Here is a 25,261-nt window from a genome sequence, read left to right on the forward strand (position 1 = left end):
CCACATTACATTTTTAAAACATGAGAGTTTTCTCTGAATCACATTCAGAACCATATCTAGAAATCTCTTGGTAATGCTAATGATATTTTTAAATAGTGGCATCAGATGAGCATTCTGCCAGATACTGAATGGGATCTGTAATCTGAGCTAATTAGGCATATCAGAGTTGTTGTAAGACATTTTCAGTGTAAAATACGATTCACAGTAAAGTTGTAGTGTCTCCATATTAGAGATGCACTCATTGATGAGCACTGTCAAATACTCAAAAGTTACTTTATATCTTCCTGAACTATTTGCTGTCTTCTACCTAGCAAACTATTGTCTTTACTAATATGTAACACTTGGTTCTTTTGACTAGAAAATGCATTACTGTGATAGTGACTTTCAGTGTTGGGGAAAATATTCAGCTCATAACTCCAATACTTTGCTGATAGCAACTTAGCACCCCTGCTTCTACAGTTTTCCACAGTAGATTTGGCTGTGTAGATTCCTGTTCCATAAGTGTCCTTGGTAGTCGGAATTTCATTGATTGGTTCCCTGTCATAAGGTATATTTTCCAGAAGTATAACCATTATTTAATGTCTTTCATCTGGACATGTGAAGTGTGGCATTTGAAAAGTATAGACTTCCAGTTGACTTTGGATAATACACACGTTTTATCCATGAAAATTTCACATGTGGAATTCACCACTTGATGCTGTAGTCAGTGCATGATGAATGTGCCATTCTGAACAGAACCATTCAGGTAACTTTTCTATCTGCTTGTGTTGATTTACCAGTTAATTTAAAAATCAGTTATTTACATTTATTTAAAGTTGAACTGCTGTTAGTGGTTCCATTAGGGCAGGAGACTTCAGGACCCAACAGCCCTAGGAGATGCTTTACACTAGCAAGAATTACAGGACAATAGTAGTTGTGCCTGTCACTATCTTAATTTCCCCAGAGTGGTTTCCACTCTGGAAAACAAAGTTAGCAGCAGATGAGTATGGCTGGAGGCAGTTGGGTTGGCACTTGGTTCCACAGTACTAGCTGCTGTAACATAACTGGTGTTAGAATAAGAATAAAGGAAACTATTATTATTATTATTATTATTATTATTATTATTATTATTATTATTATTATTATTATTATTATACCTGTTCCTGTCAGTGCCACCTATTAAGTGTGCCGGAAAGCAGATTGACAGGGTGACTATGGTAGTTGTCCCACCAGTTCCCTGCCTGAACTGAACAGCTCACCTGCCACTAATGACTATAGTCCATCACTATCTACATCACTATTAAGTAGTCTACTAAGAAGTTTGTCACATTGAGTTCAATAGGATTTACTGCCAGGTAAGTGGGTATAGGTTTACAGCTTAACTATATCCTGCTACATTAGTAAAACAGGGCAACAAACATACACAACAAAACCAAAACACTCCAGTTCAGCGTGCATCATCAGTGTGAAAGATGCATATTTGAAAGATATGTTGATGTTGATTTCAAGTGAAAACTGTCTACTTTGATTGCATGTGGTTTTTATTGTTGGAAGGAAAACATAGTAGTTTCACCCTCAAGGCAAGCCATCTGCTACCTTTGGATACAAAATGGAACAAAAAGGCATCTTCAAGTTTATTTTTTTCTCAGATTTGAAGCAGGAAGGAAAGAGTTGGCATGGCAGAAGGCTCTTATCAGTAAAAGTGTTTACATGAAGATAGGGATGGAGAGATTCACATTTTTAATTTGTAACAACATTCAGTTGATGAATTTCTACATTAATGAATTGACGTTTGAAAGAAGTGTGTATGTTAGTAGGGCCTCTCTCGCACATGCAAATTTGCTGCTCCCTATACCTTAGAGCCTGCTATGTTCGTGGGACACTGGGGGCCCACTGGCTCTGCTGATGCGTGTTGCTGTTCTGGTTCTCCTTGCCATGCTCCATCACCCTGTGAGAACTTCCTTCCCCACCCCCTGCTTGCCCTGGTGTGCCCTAGTCCCAGCTCACTAAGATCCCCTTCCTCCTCGCTGTTGTCCTGCCAGTTCATTACATCAGTGTAGGTTGGTTTTTCAGAACTCAACCTATGAGAAGAAAAGGTATATTTGTATTGAGCAGACTGGCAGCATTTTTCAACTGTAACAACTACTCTAAACATGCAATATCAGTTCTCATATAGCTCTAAGATTTTTTATGATGCTGTATGGGTTGCACAAATATTAGTAATCAGCCCAGGGAACTTTGGTGACTGGGTTGTCTAGAATTGGTATAAATAAATAAGTACTATTTCTCCCAAAACTGTTATAGCCACTCAGAAAACATTAATTTTAGCCTTGATGCGACAAGTGGGCATGCCTTAAGTCAATTTCTAGATGTTTGAGCCAATCTGCCCTTGTGATTAAGTATCATTGAATCTAATTACCGTATATTTTAGAAAAATATGTGAAGTTATGGTCATATTAACTTGCTTTTTGTTATTGCTGTTAAGATGTAATAGATCTCTGATTTCCAGAAGATGTTATCAGTAAAGAAGCTTAATAAACCACAGTTTTATCAAATAAATTGGAAAGGCACGAAGGTTTTTAAAAGCAGTTTATTATTAGAATGAAAAAAATGGTTACCTTTTCTCTCTGATACAGGTTAAGTATTTGAATTGGCAAGATGCACAGCCACTTGAAATGCCTTTTCAGTATACATTTAACAAAAAATAATGTGTTTGAGTTTTCATAAATGAAATATGCAATGAAAACAGTTTACATTTCAGGCTGCAAGAGTAAGTTATAAATAAGTGTTAAAACCTAACAATTTATTTTTGCCTTTCATGTGAAATCCTACTGCTTTTGTGTATAGGTGCAGATTCTTGCTTGTATAGCAAATGAGTGTGGTGGGGTTTTTTTTTTAGTATCCTGCAAAAGTGTGATAACAGTGCTGCAATTTTCCTTTCAAAATAAGAGTCTCGATAGAGAGTTGGTTAGCAACAGCTAGGGTGTGCGTATCAAGTTAATGCACCTTACAATAAGCTTGATTAGGCTAGCCCATAGTCTGCAAGGATATATGAGCAATACATATTTCAAATATCAATAAAAATGTGATTCTTAATTGAAGTCACTTAATATATTACTAGCATTATTCAGAAAACCAATACTAGAAACCAAATATTTCTTAGAGGTGGACATGCCCCTCAGATAGTAGTATCTGAGACCACCACTTATTCCTAGTCTCTGATATTTGGGAAAGACTGCTATGAAGTTGCTGTCTAGTTTCTATCATGTATTAATTACAGGGATATGTGACGAAATAGACTATAAAGAGGGTTGCTGGGGAAAGCTGGTTTCACCTAGTGATTGTTTGCTTTGTATGTAGTTTTCCCTATTCCCAAATATATACACAAATTTGTTGTTTTGAGTTCAGTGCCAGCTGCACTCCTTTATACCTTTGAGCAACTTTCTGACCTTGAGGTATTTATGTATGACTGTATCAATGTGGCAAATAAGTGCAGTCCTGAACACAGCTACAGTAATACCTCTTCAAATGTCCGCCTTGTCTAGTGTCCATTCCAGTGAACGTCTGTGGCAAACCCAGAAGTACCAGAATGGGGTACTTCCGGGTTTGCCGCATGTGCAGAAGTGCAAACCACTCCGCGTGCAGACATGGTACTTTGCCCTGCGTCCTTTTCGGCTAGCAGCCGGGGCTCCGGAACAGATCCCAGCTGCAGAACGAGGTACAACTGTATTCAGGTGTTAGACATGTTGAATTCTGTGGTACTTACTCCCATGAAAGTGTTTGCAGGCCAGATTTTCAGCCTAAAATATTCTTGAAAGCATCTGTTTTATTTCTAGTGTAGAAATGCTTTAGAGAAACTAGTGAGTTTAAAAAAATTACTTGCTGATTATTTGCCTTTCTTGCACTTTGTCCCTAGGATCTCGTCTTCGCCAGGAGGACTTTCCACCTCGAATTGTAGAGCATCCGTCAGATGTAATCGTTTCTAAAGGAGAGCCAACGACTCTGAACTGCAAAGCTGAAGGAAGGCCAACTCCCACTATTGAGTGGTATAAAGATGGAGAGCGTGTGGAGACTGACAAAGATGATCCCCGCTCACACCGCATGCTGCTCCCTAGTGGATCTTTATTTTTCTTACGAATCGTACATGGACGCAGGAGTAAACCAGATGAAGGAAGTTATGTATGTGTTGCAAGGAACTATCTAGGAGAAGCTGTGAGTCGTAATGCTTCGCTGGAAGTAGCACGTAAGTAACCCCTACACTATCTTAATGTCATGAGATAATGTGTAGTTACCTTGATTCACAATAGAAATAAGGACATTTTCCATTAAGCATTCCTATATACTTTAATCTGTTAAATTTGAATTACTCATAAAGTATGTGGGAATGCTGAAAAGAAATGTTCCTATTTCTTAGTCTTTTATATGCACATGTATTCAGTGCAGTGGCCATACATAATGTGCAATTGGCACTAAGATACGTTGTGGTTCATGTAATCATGAATGGTGCTACCACGGAAGAAGCCTAATCTTTCCTTCAAGTATAATGTCCTTTTGAATTTGGTTTTGTTGCGCCTAATGTCAAAATATAGCTGTCATTTTATATATACATCACTGCCTATTTATTTCTTTTTATCAAGACATCTTGTCAAGTTTTCCCATGTATTGTTGGAAATTTCAGAGCCTTCATATGCTCATACCATAGTCCGTACATTGTGCGTGTGGCATGTGACAATACGTAAGGAGTAGCTTTTTTAAAAGTTGACACTGAAGGCATCTATGGTGTTTTTGATAACCACTGTTTGCACTGAGGGAGAACCTATTCATGAAAGCAAATTAAGGAAGAATTTTACTATTTGTATAGTATAGTAGAATTGACTTTAGGGTATCATAGTTATATAATGTGGGTTGGGGTTTGTTTGTTTTATCTGTTTCCTCTATTGATTATGTGCATTATCCAGCCAAGGTTAAGAACCTAATTGTAAAGGAAGAATTAAGCAGAGAGGATTTTCAATGTGTACCTTGAAATAGATTTTGACTTATGTGAGATGTTTATGTGACATAAAATTATCAGAATATCAGGCGATTGCTAGGATAAAAGTAGCATTTTTATTTAAACTGTGTGAAATTTGTTCTTGTTGGCATTGGTGATTTTTGTCTATTTGTGTGGTAGATTTGTATTAGTATTAGCATTTATAGTAGAAGCACCAAACAAGATGTACTTTGTACTTTGTTCTTTTGATTTTTGGTAATAATATTTTATTGAAAGAATTTCAGTTATAAAGAAATAAAGTGATACAGAAAAAAGAAAAATAAGGAAAGAAAAAAGGTGCAGAAAAAATACAATGTAATATTGAAAGGAAATACAGACCAGGAATGTAAAAATCAGGCAGCAAAGTTTCTTAAAGAAAAAGTTTTTATTTGGATTTTGTCAGACAAAAAGCAAATAGGGTGCATTCAGGAAAATGAAGAATGCCCACCCCTCCTTAGGGGCAGTTAACTTATATACCTTTCTGCAAAGCATAGTTCAGCCCCTTGGCATCCCTTTAGCCAATGATTGACAATTTCCTATGGTCATTGATACATATTCATTAAAGCTCAACCAATGAATAAATTTGGTGGTGGCCTTTCGGTTCCAAGTTGCCTATTCCACTAGGTGGCGCTACTGGCTTATAATCTACTTAACCTCTTTACTAGTTCCAGGAAGTGCCCCTGAACCCCCCGCTTCCAAGAAATGTCCTTGTGGTTTAGCAACTTCACACCTAAGCGTTATATCTGGAGCCTGGCGGTCAGCAAACATCCTGCTACTTGCCTTTGTCAGGGGTCGTTTCTCAGAAATGGCTTAACCTCAACTGGCAAACTTCCTGCAGGGGCAAGCTAGCTGCACCTGCAGAATCTACTTGCTGTTTGCAAAGCTTGCTGTTTGCAAGGCAAGAGAGAGAGAAATAGTTTTAGCTGCTTGCGTTTATGAAATGGCTTTTAGAGGTTAAACCTGGCTCTGCCCTGGCTCTCAACTGGTCATCCTGGCCTTCACCCCTCCAATATACCCCCATACATTCTTACATAAATAAATATGATGTTATTATCCTAATACATATGTAGATATTAATAACCTACTACATTCTGTATAAACTCATTCCAAATGTTGTCAGATTTATCCAAGCAAAGTCTACATATATAAGCAGTCCGTTCATAAGTTGTGAGTGTTGTCATATTGTCAATTCATTGATTAAAGGGGATTGTATCTTTATTGCTTCATTTCATCAGTATCAGTCTGTTGGCCACCATTAGGGTCCATATAATCCTTTTTCATTGTCCCATTGTTAACTTCTATATAGTAGGTGCTTCACTGGACTTACACAGTCCAGCATTTTCTGCCAAAATTTAGTTTAGAACGTTGTATGAACATGTGTTTCAAAGAGGCACTGTCCTTACCACATCTCCAGCATAGAGCTACCTTAGTCCTTTTTTATACAAACGTAAAGGAGTCCAATAAATCCTGATCATTATTTTTTGCTGCGTAAGTCTCAGTTTAAGGTCCATTGATACCTTTCCCACTGTCTAGGTAATATTGAAAGTTACAATTCTTTATTCCAGCCATTTCTTAGACTACTTATGCAACTTAGTGATCATTAATAAATATCTATAAATAAGTAACCACTGGCTTTTAAGTTTCAAATGAGTTATCAAATTGTTCCAATATCTCAGGTGTCTCAAAAGCTGAGAGGGCTGCTGGCCCAAACTCACTTGCTAGAGGTTGTAACTGAAGATATTGCCATTGAGTTGCATCTGATAGAGGATATTAAAACATCATTGGTGTAAATTTCATCTTCCTCATCTATTAGTTGGTCCAAAGTCAACACACCTGCTTCTGTCCAATTTTTCCATGTCACTATATCCTCCCCCAAATTTTTAGAGTAGGATTTCCCCACAAAGTAAGTTTGGCATGTGAGAATGGATCAAATTTGTTTTTGATAGACAATATATTCCATATCCTTCTAACTGACTTAGTTGTTTCCAGAGTCAACTGGGATTTCAAATATTTTGATCCTACTATTGTCTAACCAACTAAAGGTGTGTATATTCTAGGGTTGCCCACATCAGAAAATTAAGACCAACAGTGGGTTTCCAATATTTAGTACTTGTGAATAAATAGGCAGAGTGATATAGTTCCAAATTCGGAATTCCAAAACCAACTTCTTTAATTTGTAACTTCATTCTTTGCAAGGATATTCTAGGTGTTGTTGATCCCCAAAAACATTTCCTAAACAGAGAGATTAACTTTTGGAAATATTATCTTTTTATAAAAGGTGGGAATACTCTCAGAATATAAATAAATCTGGGAATTTTATTCATTTTGAGAGCATTCATCCTTCCCCAAAGGGTACCTTGTTGATATACATAAGAAGCACCGTTGATCACATTTTCTCACTGCTCAATGTTTACTAATTTATGAATTTAGATAATTGTAATAAATAGGTAGGGTAAAAGTTAAACATATCAATATTACTATCATCATCGCCATCATCATGTTATAATTTTTAACTAAATTTGGTTTTACTCCATAAATTCATGTGTTAATAGACTAAAAAATATTTAGCTCTTTGATCTAGCCTTTCCTCATCATACCAGAAAAACTGCTTGTTTTTTGAAAACATAAAAGAATACTTTATTATATTGAATATCACTGATCTCTTCTTCAGAGACTGCTGTGAGTCTCCAGTTACAATATGTGCAATCTCCCGAGTTAAATTTTAACCACTGCAGCTGGTGGTAGGTCATGCATGAACTGCAAGTCAGTTTTTAAAAAGTCCTTGGGGAGGGGAAAAAAACCTTGGATTCACTGTAGACAAATAAAAAAACCAACACACCAAAGATCAGAGAACATGAAATCCAAGGCAAAAACTACAGAGAAGAGTTTTTGAAATGTGATCATGCACCAGATACTACATTATTTTACAGTTTTTATAGCCTTGAAGTTTCATAGTTTGCATTTACCAGTTAAACTCTTTGGGTCTTAAAGGTAAGATTCCTAGCTATTTAAATTGAGAGGCTGTTTGCCTTTCCTTTAAGATAAATGGTGGTATGTTTATGATAAGATGTTCCATTAAGATTGATGGAATTGAGTTACAAACTTTCACAGATAACAGAGTGCTTCTATTGAAAGCTTTGGTCTGGTTTCATGAAGGGCTTCAGAGTTTCCTCCCCATCCTCTTCATTGCAATGCCATGCACCACCTGTGAACCTCCGCACCACAACAGTGTCAGGTGTGTCATAGGGAGCTACATCAGCAGAACTCAGGAGAAACCTTGTTTGAGTAGAAATGCCTTTTCACTCACACAAGATGTATTTGACTCCAATACATTGATTTTAGAATAAACGGAAATTTGCACATTTACTACATATATAGATTCAGATAAAATTTAGTAGTGTACTAGATTAATTACCACCTTTGGAAGTAGAGTTACGGAGTTTGAAGTATTGTCTCTATCCTAGATACTTCAGAGACAATTGACTAAAAAATAAGTTATTTAAGGAATCTTTATAAATAATGCAGGGTGCATGATTTGTGGTGCATGATTTTATTCTACTTTAACTGAGGCTGATTATAAATCATCTCACCTTCAGTTTTCATACGATTCAGACATTTTCTCATTCACCTGATATGCCCCCTTTCAACTAAAGCATGGTGGGCTGCCCTGAGATACTGGCTCAAGATCTCAGTCTTTGGCCTAGGAAAGGGGTTACTCCCACACCTAAACAACGAGGAGTTTATCAGCTCATGGATGAAAACTATGATCAGAAAAGCCACTTCGATTTGAATGCCACCTTCACTATTGTACCATCTGGGCTATGATACTGCCCTTGAATCTCCAAGGTCTGGGACCATATCACATAGCAATCTCCTAATCTCAATCTCATGTTATCTGTGGCCTGATAGTAGTAGGAATTCATTACGGGTACGATTTTCAGATACCTGCATATCTTAGAAATCTGTCTGTACCAATTTATTGGCGTCTCTTTACCAAAGCCAGATTAAATGTATTTCCATCAGAAGTTCTAAATGGCAGACTCAGAGGCATCCCTGATCAAAATAGGCTCTGTGTATGCTCTCAGGACGTCGATTGTATGAGGCATTGTGAACAATATGAGCAAGCTAGGGATCTATTGATTAAACCCCTACTGGCAAATCGGCTGGGTAAATCTGAAGCCTACTATACTAAATACCTTCTGGATGACAAGTCCAGTGATATCACAGTGGCCATGACAAAGTTTCTTTCGGCAGTCATATGTATCAAAGATCATCATACTTAAAGACTAAACAAATATCGTCTCGGTCTCCCTCTTCCAGGGAGTTGTCTGAATGAATCTGCATTTTATTCTGAATCTATGTTACAGGTTTTTGGACCGTAATAAAGATTACATTCACCTGATATTTTTGGCTTGTTTTAAGCTTAATTTTGGATAAGCTTGTCCTATGTTTATATATTTAGATATAAGTTCAATTGACTTCAACAGAACTTGCTCTGGTGTACATGTACATATCATTGTAACCTTAATAAATAGTAAGTAGAATATGGAAAAAAAATTCTTAATTGACCGTTGGCGCTAAATAAATAATATGCTGCAAGGAAAGTAAAGAAAGGGTTGCTTGGAATAGTTACAAATTGAAAGAGAATGAATAAAACTAAAACCAGGCATAACTGACACATGTTTGAATTGCATGGCTTCTAATCTCTTATTTTTTTAAGTAACAACAGCCATGGGGCCCCTTAATCTAGATTAGGTCCAGGACGTAGCAGAGAGGGATTTTGTCTCTTTCCCCCACCTGAAGCTACCTGTCCCCAAAGCTTTATGCCCTATTTTCTTTATATGTTCAATAACTTGTAAGTTGGGGCTCATATCTTGTAATAAAAGAAGGGTGAACTCCCCCAAGTTCTGCTCAGAATAACTTGGAAATGAACACATTTGTTTCTAGAACAAATCTGAAGCGCATTAGTTTATCTCTCAAGCCAATCTGATGAAATGAAGAAACGCCCTTCTGCACCCAAATCTCAGTCCCCAAAGTACTCTCAATGGTAAACCGCTTTTTTAGTCATAATGCACCGCACAGCATGTTAGGACCACAGAGAAGAAAGGGAACGAAGAAAGCTGATACCCTACTGGCAGTGGAAGAGGATTGGTCTGGTTCTTTGAGAGATGCCAAGGAAGGGGGAAGTCAATCTAGGAACTTTATTCCAGTTTGGAGATTAAAACAAGCCAAATCATTCATTCATTCAATTTATTTGCAAGCCACTTTTCCACAAAAAAGAATGCTCAAAGCATATTCCAACAAAGAGAACAGGAATACATTTCAAATAAACACTGCAAAACAATTTCATAATAACACAGCAAAGCAGTAGCAAATATAGTAACAAACCAATAAGCCACATTCTGATACTATAAATATAACAAGATGACTTAAACAACATGCAGCAAAAATAACAAGGGAGCTTCACAGTTAACCTTAATCATAGAAATACTCTTTCCATGATGTTACTCATAGTCCCTCTTCTGCAGCATTTTCTTATACAATTCCAACACGCTTCTCATGATGAAACATAAGATTGATCCATATGCAAGGACCACCCTGCCCCACCCCCGGCCTGGCTGTATAGCAATTGTCCTGTAGATGTATCACACCCTGGTAACAACATATAGTTGTATGTTCTGGTAGGATTCATGGGACCCTACAAATCATGAAGTCCACTTTTATAACAATTTGCTAGTGATGCCTATTTTTCTTTTTTCATAATGTTTTGTGGCAAACATTTTGCATGTCCTTTTTAAAGTCTTCTCCACACTTTTGTACGGATTATGAAGTTCCCAGAACTGTCAAGTTATACTTACATTTTAGTAATAGATAAAGTATACCTGTGATTTTATTTTCTTTTAAAGTTTTACATATTCCTACTTGAAAGACTGTTTTCAGTTTTAGGGAATAAAATCCTCTGATTTTCTTTTAAAGAATTTGCAATTTGTTTAGAAGCAATCTGCATAAACCTTAATAAGGTTAGGACTTGTTTCAACCTTTAATTTACTCAAATCCAGTTGAAATGATCATGAGACACAGCTTGAAGAAGTTGCAAAGGTAAGATTCATACCTGCACTTAGAGTAGAGAGAACGCCTAGCGCTGGCTGAGACTGTCTCAGATCCAGAGCACTATCTCTAATCCAGGCAGAGTTGGTTGCAGTACTAGAGATAGCAGCTGTAGCCCCAGGTGTTAAATATGAGGCAGCCGCTTGATCTATCGACCACTGTAAGAGGGGCTCTGGCCTAAATGAAAATTCATGAAAAATTGATGAAGTCCCCAGATTATTTTTTTCCCTTTTCTTTTTTCAGCACTGGGCCAGTGTAGTGAGGAGAGAGATTAAATGAGGTGTTGAATGCTTTAGTAGCAAGAAGGTTGTGGTTCAGAGGTCAAAAGTCATGCAAAAACTGATCATTTCCCTCCTACCCTTTCTTTTGGAACAAAACACAAGTCACTTATTTAGCAGGGCTTCCCTACTTTTTTGTGTTTGCGTACAGTATATTAAAAATTAGAAACAATTTATATAAATTCACTTTTTCCAGTAAAAAAACGAGGCTTGATGCTGATAAAATAATGAACAATATCCTTCTTTTTAATTTAGTCAAGATACTGAACAATATAGCTAAAGGCTGTATTTTGGCCACCATCTTTCAGGGTGCTTGCCTGATTTCATTTAAAGAGAGGAAATGGTCTTGCATTATTTATAGGTCACAGATTGCTGAAATAGCAAGCTCTGGACCACTCTCCAAACATAATGATCCTGTTTGCTTTAAAATCTAGAGTAAATTGATGCTTTTATCTGTCAGAATAAGAGATTATGGCATTTACTGAATTTAGCAAGGGCATCACTCTAAAACATGAACCAATTTTTTTCACACAATATGTCTAATCTTGTTTCATGTCTCTCTAGTTTGTACCAATATAAGGATTAGATGAAAAGACCCACCATATTATAGACTGACTAACCATCCTATAAGATTGCTGATAAAATTAAATTTGATCAAAGGTACCTAAAAATCCAAGTATTTTAAAAATAATAATAAAAATATAGTATAATTCATGTGGCAAAACCAAATCCAGTGTGTTTTTTTCAGATTCGGAAGTATAGATACTAGCTGGCTAGATGCAACAATTTTACATCTCTAAAATACCTTTTAAAAAAATTAAGATTTCTCAAGGTGTAAGTTAAAACAGGAATTGTGGAAAGGAAGGAGTGATCTCATAAGACTCAACTTTATGCAAACTATATTATCTTGAGTTGAGTTGAAGGAGCATGGGAAGTGAAGCTGAAAAGGGGTGAGATTGGAATATAGTAGATAACCTCCAGGGAAGTCAGTTAAGTAAATTCAATGAAGTTTTGAGTTTGGGAAGCGTAGATCTAATAAGTTTGTTGGAGTGGAGAATTTGATATGATTAGAAATATTGCTTTTGGATCTGTTATTATTAACCCTTTTTACATGACCACCATTTTTTTTTTAACCGAATGTGTAAAATTGCTTATGCCATACTCTGCAGTTACATTACTGCAACCCATTGCAGGAGGGACATAGCTTTGTGGCAGTGCAAACACTTTCCATGCAGGAAAATCTTGATTCAGTTCCTAGCATCTCAGGTGATTCCCCCCCCCCCACTTAAAATATGTATATACTATCCTTCAGCAGAGTTTCCAGGACAGTATACAAAACCAATATAAATTATTACAATAGTACATTGAGAGACAGCAAGAGACCATTATGATACAACCCTCCTTTGAGGGTTGTTGTTTTTTTTTACTACTTTATGAAATAAAAAATGAAATAAAAAGTTTTGATGATAAGAATGACATTGCCTGAAAGGAATACAGTGCCAAAGGGATAACAACGTTGACGCTGGGTGGGTCAGCCCTGGAAAGAGAACTCCACAAATGAGGCACCTGCACTGAGAAGGCCCTTTCTCTCCCGGCCTCCATCTACCTTTCTTTAAATGGTTGAGGGACTAGAGGAGAGCCTATGAAAATTATTTCATTATAGAGTAAGATTGATATGGTAGCAGCTGTTCCTTCAGATACTTTGGTCATAAGACCCATATGACTTTAAAGGGAAGCACAAGCATTTTGCATGAGATGTGACCTGAAATCTTTGAGGGTCACTGCCAGTCAGAGTAGACAGTATTGGGATGGATGGACAAAGCAGTACTTCTCTTGTGTGGAGGGGATGGGTGTTACATGCTGTTTAGTTATTTTTCTATGGACAAGTGCACTTAATAGTCTGTACTGATTCATTGTAGCTGCATCATATATTCAATAAAACTGAATCTTCAGTAACTTCCTAACCGTAATAATATGTGGCACTCTTAGACTAATACTGACAGCAAAAACAAATAATTATGAGTTTGCTTCAGCAGAGACATCAGACATACAGTTGTATCTCTCTTGTGCATTGGAGGCCAGATTTCACATTTCTGAACATCCACCTTTAACCACTGAGTGAATGCAAAATCATGCAGCCTAAGGTTGTTTGGCTCTTGCCTTGAGCATGAATGCTTTATGCGGAAAAGGGATACTTCCTGAAAATGAATGCTACACCAGAAGTTTATATATTACCATGCAAGTAGGGTTGAACCGTGGGGAGTTTTCCATGGCTGACATACTACTTCAGTAATATGAAACCAGGCTTCATTAGCTGGATGATCATGTAACTTTGTGATTTAATGAACTATTGTTCATCATTGGGCTAAACATACTTGGACTGGCCCCATTTCAATGTCACTGGTTTTTGTTGAGAAATATTTTTTATTCTACTATATATTTTGGATTGTTTAATTTTTAACAATGTTTCAGATTACAGCAAATACATTTCCACCACATGCCAACTATGTATTTTCTGTAATGTTTGAAAGGCAGGAGTCACACATGCAGACACATCCTCTTCACACTTTGTAGAGAAGGCGTGGCTGGCATGCTGTGTGAAATTCTACTTTTTGTACAGTTTGGAAAGCTACTGAAATGTACATATTCTTCTTGAGAGAGTATTTAAAGCTAAGCATCTTATAGTGCATCTTATATCATTTTTATTCTAACAGTCTGATGCTGTATAGGTTGATTACTGTTCTCTGTTCCTTGTACTTTTGGCATGCTCAGTATTTTTCTAATTTTAGTCAGTTGAGAAAACAGCATAGCTGATCAAGATAGCACATCATATTATTTAACACATTTGCATTTCCACACCTCTGTTCTCTCTGTATAGAAACCCGCAAGTGCTATTTGAATATTAATTAAAATACTGGCTATTGTTGGCATATGCCTCAGACATGTTGTACAATTTATGATGTCAGATGAGATAAAAAAAAATCATTTGAAGCAGCACTCCAAACCATTTACAAAACACTACATGATCTCAATACTAACAAAGCACATTGAACTCCTAATTGTCAGAAATCATTGGGGTAAAGTTGGTGACATTGATGGGATTTCATTATTAGTAGTTACTTTTGTTTATAGAAAGTAGAATTCTTTTTTGTAACCTCAAGAGATGAAAACTTCTGCATTTTTCATGTAGGGGGTCACTTCACAATATTTGAATAATTAAGTATCTGATGCCTGTTCAGTATTCAGAATGACTGGAGCCAGTGGTTTCAGTCTAGTAAGTAACAGGCAAATATCTGAGTTATATAAAGAACTGGTGCCGTTACCATGACTTCCGTAGATAATATTTGACAGTATTCTCTTAAATGAGTAGAATTGTTGTTCTTTGATATACATGTTGCTAAATATTCTTGCACTGCCATGTCCAAGTAGAGACAATGGCCTTGACACATTAGCAAGCAGTCACAATATTTTCTTCCCCCATCTTGCTTGGATATTTCCTTCTTGTTGGACATAATATACACAGAGAACAATAGCAGGGTTAAGTCTTAAAGCCATAGATACTAATGTGATGACTGACCTATTGATTTCAAAATGGTGCATAAATACAGTTTGCTTTCAACATCCTTACCATATTTTCATTGGGGATTGGTTTGTGTGTATATATATTGAATGGTAGGTGTTTTATATGAACTTTTAAAATGGCATAATGTATTTATGTTTATGTTATTAAATGTGTTGTAGGCTTATTGATAACAAGTGACTAACAAGTAATGTGATTGTGCTTGCTTAAAAAACAAATGAAGTAGTTACAGTTCTAATTAAATATTTAGGCATTCCTTTTTTTCCTCCATTTGAGGTGGAAAATAAGATACACTTTTAAAAATCACGCTTAAAAAACCCCAGGACTTGCCTATCTAATATGAGAGTTTTCCCAACAGTTTGGACTCTCAGGGCTGTTTTTCCTATTATACCATCTTCCATCAATTGTTTTAGCCCCCTTCTCTTCTATCTTAATGAAACATTTTTATATACACAAAGGAAATCTCTTGTCAGTTCTGACGATACTAACATTCAAGAGAACTTCCAGAAGTGTAGCCATGTTCATTTGTTCCTGCAAAAAATAAAAGTCTCATAGCACCTTGGAGATGAGCAAATTTATTGAGGCTTGGGTTTTTGGAGGTTACAACTCACTTTGTTATTTGGGAGATGTTTTAGAAGTTGGTAGAGGAAAATGTGTAAAGCTTGGGGGAGCTTGAAGATTAAAAACTTTAGAATTTATAGAGCTTTATTATATGAAGCTAAAGTAACAAAATATTAAGGAAACCTGATTTATCTTGACAGCCTTTAAATTCACTCAAGTGTTTTTCTAGCATGTGCATGGTAATTTGGCATTTGCACAGAAAAAAATATGAAAATCATGAATTTTTTAAAAATTATTTCCACAAGGGGAAAACACTCATCCCTAAAGTGAGTGTCTTTTTCTTCAGCTTTCTTCAGTGCATCACCAAAAAAGACAGGAAAAGAAGGAAAAGGTTTACATCAAATTTGTACATTCTAATTTTTATGTTTAGATCCAGATTTTGAAATTATTTAATTTAAATAGAAATACAGTACATCTCACCATAATGCAAACAGGTAAGCTGTTTGCCTGTTCTATCTGCTACCCAGGTGCTGTTGATGGGCAGCTTCAAAGTCCCTGCTTCTGCTTCTTGTGGTACTTTATCTTCATATCAGACTTTAAATAGCTCTTCAGATAAGTGACAACTTCAAATAGAGGACTGTCCTTTGACAGCTCTTCACATAAGCAGCTGTCCTCAGTAAAGTAGGATGTATGGAAGGACTCCCCAGTGAGAAAACATTACAGCATTTGGGACTTTTTAGTTTAGAGTAAAGGCAAACAAGAGGGAATGTGATGCAGTTGTATAAAATTACGCATGTTGTGGAGAAAGTGGACAGTTTCCTCCTTTCACTTATGATACTAGAAATCAGGGACGTCCAATATAGCTAAATGTTGGAAACTTCAGGACAGGTGAAAGTACTTACACTGCTCTTAGTTAAACTATGGAATTCTCTCCCACAAGATGTAGTGATGGCTACCAACTTAGATGTCTTTAAAAGAGGAATAGACAAATCCATGGAGGATGAGGCTTATGTTCCAACTCCACTCTAGGAGGCAGTATGGCTCTGAACTGTTGTGGTCAGAGAGGGGCAGCACTTGTTTGGTCTCAGGTCACTGGCATCTCAGTGGCTTACTGGAAGGCAGAGATGGAGGGGTGAGGCAGCAGCAAGTTTGGTGCAGTACAAATGTACCAGCAGGAGCACCATGCCAACCTCACCACCACCCTCTGCTTTCTGGTAAGCCACAACAATGTTGGGGACAGGATGGTCAGGTAACCACATCCACCCTGCTGATCACTATTGTCTCTGAATACCAGTAGCTTGGAATTGCAGGCTGGGAGAATGCTATTGTGCTTGGGTTCTGCTTGTGCACTTTCCATGGGCACTGGGCTAGCCACTGTGAGAACAGACTGCTGGACTCATTGGAACTTTGGCCTGATCCAGCAGGACTTTTATGTTCTTCCTTCAACTACCGTGTGACAGCAGCTTCAGAAAATGCTGCACAGTAACCTAATTGCCTTGTATCCTTGCTTCTTTTTCTCAGCTTTTTTCTTTTTGATTGGACCTGTCTTTCTTTTTGAGCATTTTAGTGTCTGAAGAATTTAAAATATAAAGTTTTATAAAACTTTTAATAAAAGCATCGCAACATTGGGAGTTTTTTGTCAGCAAGTTCACTCAGTCTCACTGGCACAAATGAACAACCAGGAGAGTTTGTCTGTCATAACTCTTTCCTATATGAAAAACAGCTGTGTTCATATGGTCTTCTGTAACCTTAAAATACGGTGGGAAAGTATGTGTGTGTCATCTATTTATTTATTTTGTTTACATTCCAATTTTAAATTAGAGAGACAAGAGTTAATGTGTAAAGACAGAGAGTGAGCATGCACAGCTATGCAGTTGAACTTCTGTTTCTCCTAGTAAGGTAAAGGTAAAAGGTGAGTTGGTTTGCAAATTTTTTTTAAAAAAATCATACAGAACACTGCTTTATAAAACTAGTCCTACGTCCTGATTCCCCCCCCCCCCGTTTGTGTACTTTTGTTGCTTTTCAGCTATTTTGCTTTGACATGTGGAAACAAGCTTTAAACAATTGGTGTTAAAATGAACCAACATATTGGGCAGGTTAAGGGCAAGCTGAGGGAATGCCCTTATTTCAATATATGTGATATCAACAGCAGGATTAAAAAAAAAAATCAGCGCATGTGTCAGCCATTCCTTCATCACCTATCCTAGCGTCCTCAGCTGAGTTGACCTCTGAAGTGTCTGGCGCGGTGAGTGATGTAGTTAATGAGATCCAGTGACATTGTGACCCCAACCCCTTGTGGCCTTAGCTCTCGTCATCCATCTTCTCAGCCCCAAAGGCTGTGAGGCACTGTATGGAAACAGGATTAAACAAGTGTGAATAAACAAGTTCAAGAGCTTTCTGTCATGGCTGCCAACACAGGACAGCAGTACAGTGACACGTTAATATCTCTGGGTTGTTGGTATGTTACTTCAGAGGAATAACTACTTTTTCACTAGTTTCATCAGAATGCTTCGATAGTGTGTGGAGTAGTAGCACTTGATCTGACATTTATTTTTAGTCATGCACGTGTCACATTTCATTCTGTAACAGGTAACAGATGATTCAAGGCACAATCCAGACAAGTGTAGAGGGCCTGTTTCTTCTAGGAGCAGTTTTTTGTTGTTGTTTTTTGGAATTCACATTGACCTGAGGCATAAACATTTTGCTTGATTTGTGTTCATTAAAGATTTGTGAAGAAATGGTGGTTGATTTCCCACCCCACTCCCACAAGATGGGGAAAACTCTACAGAAATGCATGTTGTTTGGGGTATAGTTCCTTATAAATAATGCAGGATTTTCTAATGTGATTTTTTTATCTGTGTATTTCAGAAAGTAAAGATATTAAGATAAGGCACCCTGCCAGGCTTCTGTGCGTAGCTGTAGTTCAGGCAATGCCTGCCCTCTGTTTGACAAGACCTTCTGTTTACCCTATGGCACTTTTTGATAAGTTGACCAGTTTGTGATTAAACATATTTATTTAGTTCAGTGGGTCAGAGCTATTCCGACAGATAGAAAATTACTGATGGATTATCAGTTTCAACATCTCTGACATCTGGCCTTGGCATAGTCTATCATTTCAGAATTCATAACACATATGCTTGGACAATAACATGCTCAGTTACCTGTGTGATGATAGATCTGGATATTGGAAACATTTCCAATTAATAGGACAGGTGTCACAGAAATTAGAAGATTATCTGCTGTTGTAGTACTAAAGCACTCTGTAGAAATATCAAGTAAATGTTGCATTTGAGGTTGAATCTGGGCTTTTGGTGGGAGTTGTCAAACTTTAATTTCCTATCTTTAGAAACTAAGAATTCTAATTTGAGATCTAGCTTCTTTCCCATGCTGCTAAGAACTTGGAATAAAAAAGTTAGCAACAAAACAAACAAAAACCTAAACCTGTTTTGTGTCCAAGCTATTCAGATTTACAGTATTTAAAAGAGTTGACTAAGACTGCAATTCTATACACACTTCAATGGGAGTAAGTCCCCCTGAGCTCAGTGAGAATCTCCGCGACGGGGTGAGCTCCCATTGCTCGGTCCCTGCTCCTGCCAACCTAGCAGTTCGAAAGCACGTTAAAGTGCAAGTAGATAAATAGGTACTGCTCTGGCAGGAAGGTAAACAGTCTTTCCGTGCGCTGCTCTGGTTCGCCAGAAGCGGCTTAGTCATGCTGGCCACATGACCCAGAAGCTGCACGCTGGCTCCCTCCGCCAATAAAGCGAGATGAGCGCCGCAACCCCAGAATCGGCCACAACTGGACCTAATGGTCAGGGGTCCCTTTACCTTTAGACATGCATAGGACCGTGGTATAATAGTTGTGAAAGAAAAATCATACTTTTATGTTTGCGACAGTAGGGACTGCATTTAGCACTGAAAGAAAAATGTATGCTCTTGAGTGAATTTCTAATTCAGGAAACTTGTTAAGCATGTTTGTTTTTCATTTTTTATCTCTGTACATTTTATTATATTAATAATAAATCATATCTGAAATAGGAACACATAGTATGTAATCATATTAACATTAATATGTAATCAAAAAACACTCAAAGTAATTGCATAATTAATGCATTCTAAAAAATTTAAAATATGTTAGCCTTTCAATACTAGCCTCTTTTTACAAAACTGAATAAGTCATCCTTGCTATTACAGTAATGAATAATTTGTAATTCTATATTTTAAGGATAGTTTTAAATGATGTCAGGTGATTCTGTTTTACCCAGAGTTTGAATTCAAACTGTGCAGGCAAAGGCCCTTGCAAAGTATCCTGCAAGTCCCAGCAGCCTTGTAGAATGCTTTACATTACAGTGGTTCTCAACCTGTGGGTCCCCAGATGTTGTTGGACTACAACTCCCATCATCCCTGAGCTCTGGCCTTGCTAGCTAGGGGTGATGGGAGTTGTAGTTCAACAACATCTGGGGACCCACAGGTTGAGAAAGGCTGCTTTACCAGGAGCTTTGAAAGATCCAATGATCAGCTGGTTGCCAAGTTGTGTGAAGAGAGTTTTGCACAGGGTCTTGCAGGCACCTGCAAACCCCATTTTGGCTGAGTCAGCTCTTTACTTGCCCTGTGGTATATCTGACTCAGGTGGGTGTGCTGTGGCTTGGCTGTAGCTATATCGTTGAAAGACAGTTGTCCATGACCCTTTTAAGGTCATTTCAGATGGTGGCCATCACTACTTGTGGAACAGTGACTGTTTAAAGCAGGGGTTGTCAACCTGGTCCCTACTGCCCACTAGTGGACGTTTCAGGATTCTAGGTGGGCGGTGGGGAGTTCTATGGCACAAGCTGAATCCTCCTTCCATGGAGCACTGGTGGGCGGTAAGGAAATTTTACCATCAAGAAAGATGCATTAGTTGGTGGTAGGTATAAAAAGGTTGACTACCCCTGGTTTAAAGCACAAGGAGCACTGTGTTCAAAAGTGGGGGAAAGCAACTGGAGAGGGGGAACACTAGGAAATTAGTTTGAATGCTGAGAACAAGAAATGGTGCGATAAGAAAGGAGCCAACAGAGCAGACATATGATAAGCCTTAAACTGACAAATATAAAATTTGAAGTTCATGGGCTGGGGTGTGGTGTTTTCTGTTGGCAGGGTTTGTTGCTGTTGCCTTTTGTATCTTTATTTTAGATCTTATGATTTATGTGGTAGTCGTTCCACTTGGTTGTGTGTTTTTAAATATTTTATATATTATGACTACCATTGTTACGTTGTAGCCATATATTTTTTCATGTTGTAAGCCTCCTTGAGCATGATTTGAACTGTGGAAAGGTGGCATACAAATAAAATTATGCATCTATGTGAAAAGAGACAGGAAACTAGTGTAGCTTAGGAAGATATGACATGATCATAGTGACAGGGAACAGGGCTGATTTTTGCAGAACATCTCCTAGTTGATGGTAGTTGAAGAAAATGACAGCCAGAAGAATTATATGGAGGAGCTCAGAAGTGTTTATAGTACCTTAAATTAATTTTACCTAGATAGGGAATTGTCCTTTTGATCTCTAACCTGTAATCACTCTAATTATTTCATCAGAATTTTAAGAAAATGTCTTACAATTGACATGCACGTAAATTAGACTGAAAGTGCACTCTTATTCTTTTGTCCATGCTATGAAAATGCAAGGAAGCAAAACTACACATACACTTAGAGGTGACAATAGTTCTGTTCTCTCATTGATAGAAGCATGTAAGAATTATCATTAGATACTAGCATTTGCATCAATTGTTATAATGTCAAACTTGCCATATTAATATTCTTAGTCTTCCATTTCAGTGCACAAATAAAATGCAGATCAATTTGGAAATGTGTTTAAGTACTCTAAATATTCCCTGACTTTTCCGCTTCATGTTCTTAAGTCTTTCTTGAAAATAATGTTGTATAGTTTTCACACACACACACACACACACACACACACACACACACACACACACTGTGAATTAAGAGACAAAAGTGGCCAACACCTGACATGACAAAATCCTGCAATTTTGTTAAAAGTATTAAGAAATAACAATAACAATTACTTATACCCTGTCCATCTGACTGGGCAACTTTTAACATAATAAAAACAGAAGTTATAATAAAGAGGTGGGAGTAATAAGAAGCTTAGTAGATTGATGGCAAAGTGTGAGATGTCCTCCTTATTCACTTGTTCCTCTTGCATTTGTGCCTTTTGGGCCTTTTTCTGCTATCTTTTTCTCTTTGCCTCTTGACAAACCTGCTGTGAATCTCGTCCTTTGAATCTTTTGATGAATTGCAGCTGACACATCTACTGCTTCCTGAAACTTGATTCAGGCTAGTCTTGGGAGGTATAGCAGATTGCCTTTTCCAGTTGGTGCTTCCAGTATTGAAATTGCTGTTTCATTTACTGCATGCTGGCTAGGAAAGTCGCATTTGAACCCTTCCTCACTTCTTCTGGTCTAGATGCTGCTGTTGATGTCTTTTCCTTTGATCCGCCATTCTTCTAGAGCCTCATAAGAAGTATGGTTCATTGACATAAACAAATGTGGTGATGCATGAATATCTGTCACTTGATTTTTTCCATTAAGACTACATTTTTAATATTAATATTTTAAATTTTGGTTAAATTGTTTCTAGAGCTCAGTAGTATTTTTGGCAGCCTAAAATGTGCACACTGTGCTTTATTTAACTGTGTACAGTTTGACATTATTTCAGGCTATCATGTAGTTATTCCCCCCCCCCCTTACATTGCTTTTAGTGGTGGTGACTTGTCTCATTTTAAGTGCCAAGCCAAATTTAGCATACACTCTGGTGGCCCTTGGAAAAGTTGTTTTGCACAAGGGGTACTGACACAGTAGCACAGCTGCTGCTACTGATGCTAGTCCTGTAGGCACTGTTTAAAGAGAAGTAAGAGAGTCTTGGAGAGTAGGAGCTGCCTTGGTTGGGTCGGTGGGAGGAAAGGAGAGTCTTTTCCAGGTTGAATTTTAATCAGAGGCAAAGAAGAACTCAGGAAGACTTGTAATGCTCATTTTGTCATTGAAGAAAGGATTTCCAGATCTGAGCACAGTGAGCTTCACTGGCACCTCTCGCTTTTTTGGCTGTAGTTTCAATCTCATTTACTTGGGAGTAAATCCCATTGAATTCACTTGACCTATTTCTAAGTAGACATGGTTAGGATAGTCATAGAAGATGTGGTGTCAGAAACCATGTCCCGTTAATGCAAAATTGAATGCAGACAGGCTTGTAGTTTGCTCTCCAAATTCCCCTCCAAGTTCCTCCCTAGCCTTCAACCAATATTATTTTTCCTACTTTACATTCAGTAGGCATGTCATAGATTGTTATGGAAGCTACTTGTGTCAAGAGGAAATAGCTTATTCGGAATGTGCTGCTTGTTGTTATAAAACAGATTGTGTGGAAATCAGTAGCAAAAGATTAAGTGCAGAATCAAGAACCTAAACTCTTGAGTAGTTTCCTAATGAATAAATTGCCCTATATTTATAATTGACTAGTTTTAAAAGAAATTTAACCACTTGATTTTATGGGCCCTGTGGAGCTGCTTGTAAGAAGGGTAAAATGGTAAATTTAAGATGCTACATGAATATTGATTTGAGATCTATTACCGAGTTCTGAAGACGATGGGCACAGTATGGAACAGGAATCTTTAATATAACCTCTGTAACTACTTTGCTGCTTTATGCCTTTATTACTGAATCAAATAAGGTTGATTAAGCCTAGCCTATGCAATATGTTTAAGCCTATTTCCTATATTGTCATAAAACAGTCATGTTTGGAAAGAGAAGCTGGAGTAAGTCAAGCAGTGTAGATGTATGGCACAATAGGAAATTCTGGAGCCATATTAAAATCAGTAGTCAAATTGAAAAGGAACTGTGGAGATTAATTTAAAAACGGAGTGCAGAATTCATCGAATGACTAAAGCTTTGGGATAATTATCTAGGCAATATCTATAAGGAATTAAATTTGTATATAAATCTATCAACTTCGCTAAACATGCATGTTTGATTATAGTGTGTAGCTGCCTTCCCCAGACTGTGCTGGCTGGGGCTGATGGGAAACTGCAGTCAAAAGCATCTGAAGCTCCTCAAGTTGGTGAAGGCTTCTGTACAGCCAACAAGGAAATGTACATAAAGGGGGATTTATAATGAAGTATACAGGAAACTGTATACTTCATTATGAATCACCCTGTATTTTCATTATGAACGATACAGTATCAGCAGAAGCTGTAATCTCTATCATAAATGAAATAAAATGGTTTTCAGAATATAGCTGTATTTTTATGAGTTTTGCAACACTTCTTTACATAACTATACTGCCTTCTAAGATGAAGATGGTCTACTAAATGGCAGAGCTTTTCTTACACGTACATAGATGGACACATAATAATTTTAGCTTTACTAAAGTGTGGTTAACTGGTAGTTAAATACATTTTTAGATTGTGGTAGACAGTGGGCTGTCCTGCTCTGCTCCGATGATGTGAACTATAACTCCCATCACCCTTGACCCATAGGCTGGGGGTTATGGGAGCTGGATTCCAAAAATTCAGGAGAGGAACATATTGGCAATGCTTGTTTCAGGTAGTAGTTGTAGTGAAACTACTTTTAAAGTAACTGCTTGCCATCAGTGCTTTACACAAAGTCAGATTATTGGTCCCTTTAGTAAAGGGGTGGAGGACCCTTTGTGCCCTTGTGGGTGACTTTTGGGTGGGCATATAACAGTAGTGGGCTTAGCCAGATGCAAGGGTAGGTGCATGTGACTTTTACCCTTGTATAGGCTACATTTCAGTAACCCAAAAGTCAGAGGTTTCTATACAGATATCCTTGTACACAAGCAAGAGGCATTATTGCAATACAATAACATATTCTTGTCAGGAAAAAGCTCTTAATGAGGACATTCAGCTGGACTGGGGAGGGAGCATGATGTAGGGCAAGTCTCAAGGGCCAGAAAGGCCACACTTGGTGCTTGGTGCAGAGGTTCCCCAGCTCATATTTAGTCTACCTAGCCCAGGTGTGGGGAACATTTAGTCCTCCTGATGTTGCACAACTCCCATAAGCCCCAACAAGCACAGCCAATGACCTTTAAAAAAACAACTGAAATTTGCTTGGGGAGGTGGTGAATAATCCTGTCTGTTTCCCACTTAATATTTTATCTCCAAGTGGATCTCTGTCTTGTGTATCTGAAATTCTTTGGAGAAATGGTTACTTGGAGAGGGTAATACAAAATAAAACATATTTAGAAGTGTGTTGGATGAAAAAAATAGGGAATGAGTAGGAAACGAGTTAAGTGTCTTCATCACACTACTTATCTCCTTCAGATCCACTTTTCAATAAAAGAAAGGGGCATCCATCTATAGTTAGACATGATTGCATATAGTGGGTGGTTTGGCCCTAAGAAGTATTATTATTTATTTATTTAATTTTATTTATTTATTAGATTTGTATACCACCCTTCATCTATAGATCTTAGGGCTGTTCATAACATGGAAATAGCTAAAAGTAATACAGACAAATACATTATTAAAGAAATTGTAGTTCCCAGAGCAGAGCAGTATAGAAGGACTAGCAAGCATAGATGTGGAATTATAACATATTATGTTTGCTGTCAGTCTATTTCTTAACATTACCTGAAACATCTTGGCAGTTGAGTAATTTGTTTGCATTGTAAACATGAAGAAGAGGTGCCTGAGATCACCAGATTCAAATTTTGTATTTATA

The 25,261-nt window shown here is 37.4% G+C and overlaps 1 protein-coding gene and 1 long non-coding RNA gene across 22 annotated transcripts in view; one reads left to right on the forward strand and one right to left on the reverse strand.

The window, feature by feature from the left end:
• The window catches only part of ROBO2 (roundabout guidance receptor 2), an 839,550-nt gene that overhangs the window by 429,550 nt on the left and 384,739 nt on the right, over positions 1-25,261 (forward strand). For all 21 annotated transcript variants that reach the window (XM_081199575.1, XM_081199578.1, XM_081199595.1 and 18 more), the window contains exon 2: positions 3,896-4,222. In XM_081199575.1, the coding sequence (XP_081055701.1) occupies positions 3,896-4,222 (327 nt within the window). The remainder of the gene's footprint in view (positions 1-3,895; positions 4,223-25,261) is intronic.
• The window catches only part of LOC308589212, a 58,116-nt gene continuing 50,393 nt past the window's right edge, over positions 17,539-25,261 (reverse strand). Inside the window, exon 3 of the long non-coding RNA XR_014009158.1 lies at positions 17,539-17,881. This is a non-coding gene — a long non-coding RNA (uncharacterized lncRNA). The remainder of the gene's footprint in view (positions 17,882-25,261) is intronic.

Source organism: Podarcis bocagei, assembly GCF_964188305.1.
Source record: "Podarcis bocagei genome assembly, chromosome: 6".
NCBI classification, from domain to species: Eukaryota; Metazoa; Chordata; class Lepidosauria; order Squamata; family Lacertidae; genus Podarcis; species Podarcis bocagei.